Source organism: Suncus etruscus, chromosome 2 (assembly GCF_024139225.1).
Source record: "Suncus etruscus isolate mSunEtr1 chromosome 2, mSunEtr1.pri.cur, whole genome shotgun sequence".
In the NCBI taxonomy this organism is placed as follows: domain Eukaryota; kingdom Metazoa; phylum Chordata; class Mammalia; order Eulipotyphla; family Soricidae; genus Suncus; species Suncus etruscus.
Genome location: NC_064849.1, coordinates 57383083 through 57396657, shown reverse-complemented (window position 1 = coordinate 57396657; position 13575 = coordinate 57383083). Strand labels below are relative to the sequence as shown.

At 38.5% G+C, this 13575-nt stretch overlaps 1 protein-coding gene across 1 annotated transcript in view; it reads right to left on the bottom strand.

Annotated features, from left to right (window-relative positions):
• The window catches only part of HEATR5A (HEAT repeat containing 5A), a 106628-nt gene that overhangs the window by 51987 nt on the left and 41066 nt on the right, over nt 1–13575 (bottom strand). Inside the window, exons 17-20 of the mRNA XM_049766942.1 lie at nt 12726–12916; nt 10033–10192; nt 6822–7005; nt 2161–2330 (exon numbers count right to left, since the gene is read on the bottom strand). Coding sequence (XP_049622899.1) covers nt 2161–2330; nt 6822–7005; nt 10033–10192; nt 12726–12916 — 705 coding nt within the window. The remainder of the gene's footprint in view (nt 1–2160; nt 2331–6821; nt 7006–10032; nt 10193–12725; nt 12917–13575) is intronic.

Below are 13575 nucleotides of genomic sequence, written 5' to 3'. Positions count from 1 at the left end.
AATGAAACATTTCTACTTCTAAAAGAAGAATGGCATTATCACTTATTTATTGGGTAATAAAGTGAAATCAACTTGCATGAATATAAGTATTTTCCAGTAACTGATTTTGGCAATAATTCCTTAAATATAAAGAATGATTGTGGGCCCAGAGAGATAGCACAGCAGTGTTTGCCTTGCAAGCAGCTGAACCAGGACCAAAGGTGGTTGGTTCAAATCCTGGTGTTCCATATGGTCTCCCGTGCCTGCCAGGAGCTATTTCTGAGCAGACAGCCAGGAGTAACTCCTGAGCATCGCCGGGTGTGGCCCAAAAATCAAAAACCAAAAAAAGGGGGCTGGAGAGATAGCATGGAGGTAAGGCATTTGCCTTTCATGCAGGAGGTCATCCGTTCGAATCCCAGCGTCCCATATGGTCCCCCGTGCCTGCCAGGAGCAATTTCTGAGCATGGAGCCAGGAATAACCCCTGAGCACTGCCAGGTGTGACCCAAAAACCACAAAAAAAAAAAAAACCACAAAAAAAAAAAAAAAAAAACCAAAAAACGATTGATTATCCTGAAAAAGTTTGTGGTGAAAGTAAATCTTTTCCCAGTAAGTGATATTTTTTGTGTAGTATTTAACCCAAATAGAAACAAAAAGAACTAAGCTTCATAATGGAAATTTTAGTTAGAGATCATTTTCCAAAGAGGTTTAAATAATTGAACTATCAAAATCAATATAATAATTAATGTAATTTATATTCAAATTTCCATTTCTTTGAAGGAGGGCAAGTTAGCCATACTCAGTAGGGCTTACTCCTGGTTATATTTATCTTTTTGATTTTTGGGTCACACCCAGTGATGCTCAGGGGTTACTTTTGGCTGTGCCCTGCACTCAGGAGTCACTCCTGGTGAATTTAGGGATCATTTAGGGTGCTGGGGATTGAACTCAGCTCAGCTGTATTCAAAACAAATACCCCTATCTGCTGTACTATCAATCCAACCCAAGTTATTTTTTATTCAAAACTAAAAAAAGGATAGTAAGAAATAGTAAAATGAGAACTGAGAACTGAGTTCAAAACCTGACTCTACACTGAGAAACACTATTACCTAGATTGTTAACTTGGGCAAATTATTTGACCTTACTGGTTCTCAAAATTTCTGAAGACATTTTAATAATGATTAGCTTTCTACTGAAAATGCTGCATATTTTGTTTTAACCATGAACCATTTAACACAAACCAAGTTTGTTTAAAGAAATGATTTTTCCTGGAGAGATGAATCAGGGCTGGAGCATGTTTTGTATTCTGCAGTCTTGGGTTCACTTCCAGAGTGAAGGAAAGTATTCGAGTAGCTCTCAGTACCACTAGAGTGTGGCTTACAATAACAAATGCAGTGATTCCAATTGTCATGTTGCTAAAGAGAGTGTGCTATGACACTGCAAGGATAGCAGAAGTTAAAAGCAGCCGTATAAAACTTTAATTCCAAATGTTAACTAAATTTCTGAGGTAAGTTTAGATTTAAAAAATGGTGATAAATATCAAAGTAAATCTAAGGATCATGGATAATTATGAACTACCTCATCAGAAATTTTATTTGTATTTATCTTTCTATATTCATTAGATCTATCATCAGAACCCATATTGAAGCATGAATTGCTATCTCATTATGAAAAAATGTTTTCCCATCTGGGTTAGAAAGAACTTTACATTTCATAATTTGGAAAATAAAAAACAAAAGTTGTTACCAGATAATTTTTTCATATCCTACAGTTTATAGAATATAGGATATTTAATCACCAAATACATGTTTATAGATTAGTGATTAATCTTAATGTTAAAAGTTTAATATTAATGGGATAGAAATGAGTAACTGATAGGCTTAAGATACAACCAATGAAATGAAGGTCAGGAATGTAGCCCAGAGAGTGCATGCTTTGCATGTATGGGGACCTGGGTGTGATCCCCAGCACAGTAAACACACACACATATACAAACAAACATCTAAAGTGTTTTAGACAATATTCTCAATTAATGGCTATTAAAAAACAGATGTGATTACATAAAAGTTGTTACCCATGTCCCTAAGACTAAGACTGTGGGAAATATCCACTATATACAATCTAAGTAATACCTAAATTTGTTTCCAATAAAGTAATAGAGGAATTATTTATAATATTTTACTTACACAGAGGCATCTGACCAGGCTAGATAAGTTGACATATCTTGGAGCAAACATATGAAGCTGCTGAAGGCAGTAGATGGCTTGAGCTTGAACAAGACAGTCTGGGTTATCTTGCATTACTGCACAACCCAATAAACAGGAAGTTCTTAAAGAAGAAATCGAAGTACTATTGCCTAACGTGAAAAAAAAACAACAAAGCTTTTTCATAATTGGTCTATAAAAATTAACATGTTTGTACATGGATAAGGGTCAAGAGGTACAGCTAATGTACATATGTGAGGCCCTGGGTTCAATTCCTGGTGTCATGTGGCCTTCTAATCACTGCCAGAAGGGACCTATTCCCTTTCAGATGTGGTCCCCATAAAATATTCTTCTAGCATTTTATAACAGATTTTAACTACTACCTATGTTAAACTTAAGGAACTATGGAGCAGAAATAGTCTAAGTGACAGATGTTTATAATGTTAGTACTATTAATTTGAAAGGCTGTGGCAATATAGATCATTAATCAAAAAAGAACACAAGTTTCTTTGCTAGTGTTCCCTATTTTCACAAAAAATGAAATAAAAAATAGTTATCCCTATTAAAATTTGTTAAATATTTATTTTATATATCAAAGTTATAAACTTTGCATTTGACTAAATCATATTTTTTTCTGGGGTTGAGGGGGGGTCACAATTGATGGTACCGTATTTTCTGGCATATAAGATGACCCCCTAATTTTGCAGTTACAACATAGGTTTAGGCCTATATTTGCTGTATAAGACAGAATGTTCCTGTGCTGCAACTATCTTCCACAGTGAGCCAATCACAACTCTGGCTAATCTGAGCAGGCTTTTTACAGTGTAGATTCGGGTACAGAACACTGTATAATTTGCATGGATAAAAAGCCTGCTTGGGCATGGGGTTCGTCAGGCCTCCGCCATGCCGGAGGCCTTCTTAACGAGGCCTAGGGGGCGTTCGGGACTTGGGTGACTCCAGCACCCCTCTGCCGCCTTGCTCCAGATCTCCAGGGCTTCCCCGGGCCACATGCCTGGGCAAGCCGGTGAGTTGGGCCCCTTGGCGGAGCTTGAAGGTACCCTAGGCTTTCCCCCATTATCCATTCGGCTCCTTAGGGAGGGTCTGGGTGGGGCTCTGAACTTCTGGCCTCCCAGCTTATTGAACTCACTGGTAATCTCTTTCCAGTCTATATTTTCAAAATCGCGTGGGGGGCTAGCCCCCCCCCCCCCGCGTGCACAAGATACATTAATAGTACTCACTATCATTGAATTATGTTTTTATGTATGCAGAATGTCCATTACTCACTATCATTGAATTATGTTTTTATGTATGCAGAATGTCCATTTTGTACTCTGCCCTTTTGCACACCCTTACAAAAGATCATTTTTCTCTTAAACTTCCTATCATCATTACTCCTCATTTACCCTTTCTAACTTAAGTACTGTAGAGTCCTAAGTCACAGACCAAAGTGGTGCCCTGGAGTTAACACCCACCCAACTACTCCAAAAGGCATAAAAAGGACACGTATGTCTTTTCAACATTTTATGGGTGTTTTCTTTGATGGCTATAACTTTTGCTGAATATTTTCTTATACAGTGACGATCCCCCCCCCCCTTTTTTATCTTCTCTTTGTGAACTGCTCAATATGGAGTTTGGTGTGAAAGAATCCCTCAGTTTAATGCTTATGTTTGAACCAAGTCATGGGTATTGTTGGATGTGTTCTTACACCCCCATATACTCTGATAACGCCATGTGGCTTTATTTCTTGTTTGCTTAGGCACACTAAAATGGGAAAATACTATACATACCAATAAGTTCTTATCTAATAGAGATGGGAACACACAAATCTTGTAGTGCAATGGGACCTTACACCCTGAACATTGACATAAAGACCTGGCACAGGCCTCAGAAGAATGGGCATTCTCCATTCACCCCTGATCTAGAGAAGACAACTACAAAACATCCAAGGTTGTCGAAAACATCACCTGGAGGCAATCCTCTACCAGGGAAGACCCTACAGCTGTTCTGACATTGATCTACCCAAAAGAGACTTCCCTTAACACTGAGAAGACTTAACAAGAACAATGACCTGCTTACTGGACAGGGCTTGCTGTATTGCCCTTTAATTGTGAGGTGAAACTAGAGGATACTTCACACCAGCCTGACTTCAATGTAGGATGTGCAGATTCCAGGATCTTTAATACAGAAACCTGATGCCAACAATAGGACTGTGTGAAAAATAAAATTGTATTGGCACTACAGACAATGACTTGGATTGAATAAACTAGTTTGCCTGGAGCCTAGAGTTGTCTTATGCCAGGAAACTTCAGGGGTAGTGGTCTCCTTGTATTTAGACCAAAGCTATTCCTTTCTATGACCCCCATATTTTGGTGGGCCTATGCAAACAATATTTGCCAATCTAACACCGTTTTTACTGTGCCCTTTTGACTAACCCTTAAAAAACTCTTAAACTTTTGATGTTAACTTAAACTAATATGTATGTGCATGAATATATAAAAATACTACGCCTTCAAAGTTAAGGAGTCACATAAATCTCATGGCTTTAGGTTGCTTTGTGTACTGCTAAGAAATGTTATAATGTACTACAATCTGGGGACTTGTGGACAAAGTAATTGTACATGGGTTCTGCCTTATTTTTCTTAATGTTTTTTTGACTGTAAGTTCAATATTTAGGCGTCAGCAAGGGGATTTCTTCTGAGAACTCTGTTTATGGGTGATAGTTCTTTCACTGTAACTTTACCTTGTCCTCTGCATCATTGTTCTCATAATTAAAAATAAAAAATTATATATATATATAAAAGCCTGCTTGGATTGGCTGAGTTAGAGAGGCGGTCCAAGCATGCTTGCAGTGACTGGTGCAGGATCGAGTTGGAAAATTCATTTTGTGGCAATATTCAGACAATTTTCGTTTGGCAGCATATTGGAACATTTTTTGGGATATACTCGGCGTATAAGATGACCCCAATTTTCGGTTGACTTTTTTTTGTTTCAAAAGTCGTCTTATATGTCGGAAAATACGGTAGTTAAGAGACTAATGCAGTGCTGGAAATTGAACCCAGGACTCTAGCAAAGTATGAACTCCTGCTCTTTGAGTTATCTCCCTTGTCCTAGAATATCTATTTTTAGTTCTTTCTTTTTTTTTTTTTAAAGCAGTTTATTTTATTAATTGATTGGTTTTGGGGCCACACCCAGTGATGCTCAGGGGTTACTCCTGGCTCTGTGCTCAGAATTCACACTTGGCAAGCTCGGGGGACCATATGGGATGCCAGAAATCACCCAGGTCCAATTCAGGTCGGCTGCATGCAAGGCAAATAAATGCTTTAACTGCTGTGCTATCTCTCCTGCCCCAGTTATTTATTTCTTCTCCCCTTGCCCCTCACAGTTATTTATTTCTTAAGAGATAAGACTTCTTTCAATTATCCCACTTCATGCCTATCATTATAAAAGAGACATTTTTAGGACATAGGCAAAATTGCTCAATAAAGCACCTATCTTATCTTTCCTTTTTTTTGTTTTGTTTTGTTTTGGGGCCATACTCAGCCATACTCTCTCTGCTGCGGGAGACCATCTGGGTTGCTGGGGATCAAACCCAACACTTCTGCACACAAACACTGTCTGGCCTTATCTGACTTTTCTTTACTTTTTTTTTTTTTTTTTTTTGGCCCACACCCAGTGATGCTCAGAGGGTACTCCTGGCTATGTGCTCAGAAATCGATCCTGGCTTGGGGGACCTTATGTGATGCCAGGGGATCGAACTGCGGTCCATCCTGCATCAACCACAAACAAGGCAAATTCCCTATCCCTGCGCTATCGATTCGGCCCCTGACTTGTCTTTTCAAGGTAAGAAAAATAAAAAATGGGGGCCGGAAGGTGGCGCTAGAGTTAAGGTGTCCAATCCCCCGGCGTCCCATATGGTCCCCCCAAGCCAGGAGCAATTTCTGAGCGCATAGCCAGGAGTAACCCCTGAGCGTCAAAAGGGTTTTGGGTATGGCCCAAAAACCAAAAAAAAAAGAAAAAGAAAAAGAAAAAATGAACAAAATGAAATATGTGGGGTAGGAGCGATACCATAGCGGAGGGTGTTTGCCCTACAAGCTACTGACCCAGGACAGACCTGGGACAAACCCAGGTTTGATCCCCAGTATCCCATGTGGTCCCCTGAGCCTGCCAGCATTAACCCCTGAGCACCAATGGGTGTGGGCTCCCCACAAAAAAGTCACCAACAAATACACACACACATATACACAAACACAACCCTCCCCCCAAATAAAGTATGTGTACCTACTGCTATGTGCCAAGTAAGGAGATTTGTTTTTCAACTTTTCTCTCTTGGTCAAAAAGAGAAAATCAAAGCTCAGGTGCATTAAGATTTCCCCAGGTCATCAACTAAGGAGAGACAGAGCTTTCACTAATTTTCTAAATACAGAAAAATTTCTATATTATTTTCCCTCATCAAGGAGTCAAAATCTTTCTATATTATTCTCTACAATGTGCTTATATACTAAGAGAAATTTTTTGTTAAATCTCATTTCAATTGTATTTCAATCAGTAAGAGGAACTGTATTTTGTATCTTTTAACGTAAGAGAATAAACCTTTTTAAAGTATATCTTTTAATATAAAATACCACAAAAGCAGCTGTGCGTACCTTGCAGCTCTGGACCTAAGGTAGTAATAAGGGCATTCAAACATCGACCAAGACTTTGGTGAACTTCACCATGAGTAGGAGGCACATTTAACAACAACATTATAATGAGAGACAGGGTAGGTTCCACATGCACATGTTGGCCAGTAGCATCAATTATTAGTGACAGAGAATGCAGTGCCCATGTCTGTGAAAGCAGAGGAAAAATAGTTTAAAATGTTATAACATACTCTCATGGGTGAGGTGTAACAACACTGTACTCATAAACATTAACTGTCTTGTAAATTATGATGCTTACATAAAGAAAATATATCAGCAGCATTAAGAAACATAAAAACGGGGCCGGAGATAGCATGGAGGTAAGGCATTTGCCTTGCATGCAGAAGGACGGTGGTTCGAATCCTGGCATCCCATATGGTCCCCCGAGCCTGCCAGGAGCGATTTTTGAGCATAGAGCCAGGAGTAATCCCTGAGTGCTGCAGGGTGTGACCCAAAAAACAAAAAAAAATAAAAAAATAAAAAAAGAGAGACATAAAAACATGGGACGGAGAGATAGCACAGCGCTAGGACGTTCGCCTTGCACACAGCTTAGCCAGGACAGGTGGTGGTTTGAATCCAGCATCCCATATGGTCCCTGTGCCAGCCAGGTGCGATTTCTGAATGCAAAAGCCAGGAGTAACGGGAGAACCACTAGGAGTGATCCCCAAACCAAAAACCAAAAAAAAAAAAAAAAAAAAAAAAAGGAAACATAAAAACATGTAAAATTTCTTTTTTGCTCAAAGAAGCAGTAAAGTGGATATTTGCTATTACTAATTTGGAAAAATGGAGTTTAGGAGTTTAAGAAAACTTTAAAAATACTCACTAAAAACAACTCAGAAACAAACATTTAATTTGGGGATGATGTTCTTAGATAAATCTCAGCACTAAGAATTTAAAAATAATAATAATAAAATTTAGCTATAGGCTTGAACTAATTATAATTAGCAAAACCTAAAAATTCAGAAAATTAAACTTATACAGGAAATTAAAATGTGTAATTTATAAATATTTAAACATGCAGTAAACTAGATCAATCTCAAACATAATATTAAAAAAATCAGAAATAAAGGGTACAGACCTCATAAACTCACTTATAATCTGAAAGTAGGAAAAACTAACGTATGTTTTTGTAAAAGAGGATACTGGGGGTGGGCCGGAGCAGTGGCGCAGCAGTAGGGTGTTTGTCTTGCACGTGCTAAGCTAGGACGGACCGTGATTCAATCCCCCAGCGTCCCATATGGACGCTCAAGTCAGAAGCGATTTCTGAGCGCATAGCCAGGTGTAAACCCTAAGCATCACGGGGTGTAGCCCAAAAAACAACAACAACAACAACAAAAAAGGATACTGGGAAGGGAGAAGAGAACATGAGTATGTATGATTGATAACGATGCTTCCTAATCCAGGTGTTGGTTACAGTATTTACTTTGTACAATCTATTCATAGAGATGTACTTTAATATGTAGAAACAATATTATTTCCAGTTTTTTTTGGGGGGGGAGGGTGTTGGGCCACACCCGACAGTGCCCACAAGTTATTCAGAAATCACTCCTGGCAGGCTTGGGATATAGAATCTAGGTTGGCCCTGGGTTGCTGCGTACAAGGCAAATGTCCTACCGCTGTGCTATTGCTTCGGCCCCTATTTCCAAATTTCATATAAATGTATTTACATCATAAACAGGAATGAAATACTTTAAGGTATAATTGGCCTGCTACCTGTTCACTATAAATAAAATTTTATTATTTTATTTTTTGTTTTTTGGGTCACCACACCTAGTTGTGCTCAGGAATCACTCCTGGAGGGTTTTGAAGGATCATATGAAATGTTGGGAATCAAACCTGAGTTGGCTGAGTGCAAGACAAGTACCCTACCTTCTGTACAATGACTCTGGTGCCCTATAGTTTTTTTTTTTTTATCAAGACTGTCATAATTTATATATTGTTTATAATTCACTTTCTTGCTTGTAGAGGAATCAAAACAGTTGAAAGAGACTACATGACAAAACTGTTTGGACCTTTACAATCTGAACCTTTATTTATTGTCAGTTCTGCTTTAAATAAAATAAGGACGAGTAACAGGCTGAAAGCCATTGAAACAGGAAGATGAGTCTAGTAAGTTCCTTATAGTACTCTCTACTTTTAAATGTATGTTTCAACTTTCTATAAAAGATGTAAAAAGTTCTCCCTTCTTCAGGAAAAAGAAAAATTTTTAGAGGGTTTGCATGGAGTTTCCAAGTGGCTATCGGGGTGGGGACCCAGGGACATAACTGGTGATTTTTTGGGGGAAGAAATTAATATTTTTATTTATGTCGTGGCAGCTTTTATGTGAGTCAACTTCACTATTAGAGAAAATGGAAACAGAAATAGTTACATGGCAGGGTCTTGTTAAAAAAACTGATTGAGGTTCTGTGACTTATACTGTTGACGATTTCTCATGCGATTAGCAAATCTGGGACCACTATTTCAATACTAGGCCCTGAGGATACCATACTACTTAGGCAACACCCAGTGCTTAGGGATCACCAGGGCCACATCTGGTAGTGAGTGATCTAGGACCAAGAAGTGACATTATCTAGCTGGGGTTAGGTATATGCAAAGCATGTGTCTTAATTCCAATATTATTTCTCTGGCTGGCTTCTAAACTAAAAACGTGTTTTTGTTTTTATTTTTTGGGTCACACCTCAGGGGTTACTCCTGGTTCTACGCTCAGAAATTGCTCCTGGCAGGCTCAGAGGACCATATAGGATGCCAGGACTCAAACCATCGTCCTTCTGCATGCAAGGGGAACACCCTACCTCCATGCTATCTCTCCAGCCCCCTAAACTAAATGTTTTATCTCTTACCAATAATATATATGAAACCTTCCAGGTAGATTGGAAAGATAGTAAAGGAGTTAAGGTGCTTGGCTTGCATGTGACTAGACCTGGCTTGATCCTTCGCACTGTATATGGTCTCATGCCCTGCCATGGATGGAACTCAATGGTAGAGTATATATACCTTAACTCTATGAGGCCGAGTATGATCCCTGTACCATCTCTTCTGGGAAAAGAACTATTAAGATTATCAAAGGTTTGAGATTCATTTTGAAGGAAATTATTTCAAATTACTAGTGGTCAATAAAAACCTAAGATATATGATTACATCATAAATTTCTAAGACAGTTTCATAAGGTACTTACCTGCACATCAGGAGAAGTACTGTCCTGAGACAAAGTATGAAGGATTCCAATACAAGAATTCAAATGTTGAGAAGAACTAAATCCTCCTAAATACCTATGCAGGGAACCCAAAGCCAAAGAGTGTCCTGTTCTGGTAACCACATCCCTTGCTGATCTGAGTCTGTAATTATGGAAATACAAACAAACAACTGAAAAACTAATATACGTTTCTCAATCTGGAAAATTTTTTTTTTGTTTTTTTGTTTTTTTTTGACAATCTGGAAAATTTTTATGTGAAGTAAAAAAAATTTAGCAATATACATATTGTTTTTCTTTAAACAAAAAGTATCTTGAAAAGAAAACATTCTAAAGAAAAAAGATAAATAGCAGACAATCTGGCTCATACATAGAGAAGAAAACAAAATAAAGGAATAAAGAGTGCTTGATGGAAATAAACCCTGAGATGCTGCCAACAAAACTGAGAACTGGGGTTAGAGAGAAAGCACAGCTAAGGCACTTCCTTTCATTTTGTTTACCCTGTTTGATACTGGAAACTGCATGTGTTTACTTCCTTTGAAACATCCCCTAGACACAAAGAGCAGTGCCACCATATTCACCACAAAATTGTCACATATTTTACACCCCAAAATTTTTTTGCAAAGAAAAGAGGTGCAACCATTAGGTAAAAATTTTTTTAAACTGTGGTGTTATTTTCAAGTCTTTGATACAAGACGGGTTCATAGAATACTCATGGATATATATTAAAAGTTAAATCATTCACACTGAGATACATCATGATAGTTTAGCAACATTTTTCTAATCTGAAAAATATTAACCCATAACCTGTTATAAGCCAAAATATTACAGTTGAAAAAATTTACTAGTGTTTTGAAGTACTGACTTTAAAAGTTTAACCATCTATATCTAAAAATTCTTTGCTGCTATCATTGATTTGGTTTGCTATCTCATGCACCGTCCTCAGTATGTGGCACTGCTTCATAATTCTGCCAGTGAATTTTCAGACTCATCTAATTTATTAAATATTTCCATTTAAAAATTTTCATTAATTCTTTTTTCTAGGATCTACCCAGCTATGCTCAGGGCTGATTCCAGATTCTGTGCTCAAGGATCATCCCGGTAGTGTTTGGTGGGGAGGAAGGGCCATATGTGGTACTAGACCTCACACCAGGATGAGCTGTATGTAAGGCAAGCACCGGAAGTTCTGTACTATCTTTGGGCTCAAATTCCCATCTTAAGCTTTTGAGAGCTGCTTCATGTAATAAGAGATTCCAACCCATATACACTACAGTTTCAGAAACAGATCCAGAATGGGAATTCATTATTCCCATTTGTAATTATGACTCACCATCCACTCATTGTAGAAATGGAGCACTTTCTCTTTATAAAATTTGTTTACACTTACTAACAATGTGTGTGCTCTGAAAGTCAAGGTTTACAACTTGCAAGACAAATGCACATCCATATGATACTGGTGAGTACATTACTGCTGTTTACCTTTTGTTGTTTTGTTGTTGTTTTGTGCCAACCTGGTAATGCTCAGGGTTTACTCCTGGCTATCAGCTCAGAAACTGCTCCCGGCTTGGGGGAACATATGGGACGCCAGGGATCACCTAGGTCCGTCCTGGGTCAGTCACATGCAAGGTAAGTGCTCTACCACTGTGCTATCACTCTGGCCCTGTTTACCTTTTTTATTTGTGAAGTTAGGAAAAGTAGTTAGGCCACACTTGGGGATACTCAGAGCTTAGTACTGGCTCTGTTCTAAGGAATCACTCCTAGTAGGGTTCAGGGAACTAAACGGGGTGCCAAAATTGAACCCAATTTGACCATGTACAAGGCAAGCACCCTATGTGCTCCTTTGGCCCCACCATGTTTACATTTTTTAAAAACTTTTGGGCCACATATGGTGGAGTTCAGGGGTTACTCCTGGCTATGCACTCAGAAATAGCTCTGGCTTGGGGACACTGGGGGATTAAATCACAGTCTGTCCTAGGCTAGTGCCTGCACTGCTTGTGCCACCGCTCCAGCCCCTAATATTTCCTTTTGAAAGAAAATTTTTTGGCCCATATGTATACGTGGATCAGGGATTACTCCTGGCTCTGTGTTCAGGGATCACTTCTGGCAGTGTTCAGTTTATGGTGATCTAACCCAAACAAGCCATGTGCAAGGTAAATGCCCAGCCTGCTGTACTATCTTTCCAGTCCCCCTTCTGCTATTTATCCTTTAAGAAGTTTGATAAAGATTATACCATCTAATGAATATGTAATAAAGTTTAGGATAAGCCAACTTGTGAACTGAAATTAACAGAATACACTACTTAGTGAGGAGGCAACAGAGCTGTTTTATGTTCGAGCAGGTTGAGTAGGAGGCTCCCCCCTACCTTTTTTTGGGGGGAGCCACACCCGGTAGTGCTCAGAAATTGATCCTGGCAGGCACTGGGGACCATATGGGATGGCAGGGATCGAACCCAGGTCTGTCCGGGTTAGCAGCGTGCAAGGCAAATGCCCTACCGCTGTGCTATCACTCAGGCCAGAGGAAGTCATTTATTTTAAATTTTATTAACAATTTTTTGAAAATATTTACCAGCTTTATTCTTAACTGATTTTAAGAATGGTCTTAACTTAATTTCAGTAAATCAATAAGTTCTATCCAGTTTTGACATATAGTCTTGAGTATTTAATAAAAATTTTACTTACTTGTCAAAGCTAACTTGAGCTAATGCAGATGTAAAAACTCCATCATCAACCACTTGAGCTAATCTAGCCCATGCCTCTGCTGCTGCGCATCTCAAAAGAGGGTTGGGACTTTCTAGGGCTCCCATCACTAAAGCTAGGGTAGTTCTTCTAATTTCTTCTGGACCCAAATTTACCTTGGAGCAAGCCATATACTGAAACATGCAAAAACAAAACAAAGCTTAAAACTGTATAAAATTATTCTATCAGGTATAAAATGTGTATTCTGATTTACTGAATACATTCACATCTAGATTACTATTTAGAAAAACAGCAGTAAAAATACAAAAAAAACCCAAAAAAAAATCAAAATATCAAAATTCAAACATTATAATTTGAATTTTTTCCCACAAAGTACTTTAGAATTTTAATCCTCTAAGAAACTATGTCAATTGATTAGCATTTCTTTTGTTTTTGTTTTTTTGGCCACACCTGGTGATGCGCAGGGGTTACTCCTGCTATGCACTCAGAAATCGCTCCTCACTTGGGGGACCATATGAGACGCCAGGGAATGAAACTGCAGTCCGTCCTAGGTTAGCACACGCAAGGCAGACGCCTTACTGCTTGCACCACCTCTCTGGCCCCTGACTAGCATTTCTAAGATTATTAGTAGAACTGTCCATAATGTACCACTGAAGACTAGTATATTTTACTTGGTACAGTAAGTCATATATGTAACAATGATTGGTCTACTTCTTGACAATGTTTTACAATCTCTGATCTAGGCTATAAAGTTCTCAGTAGCTTAGAGTATGGCTCTAAACTAAATTACATATTTAATCTGTGAACAATTTTATGAAGCAAGGCAAAAGGG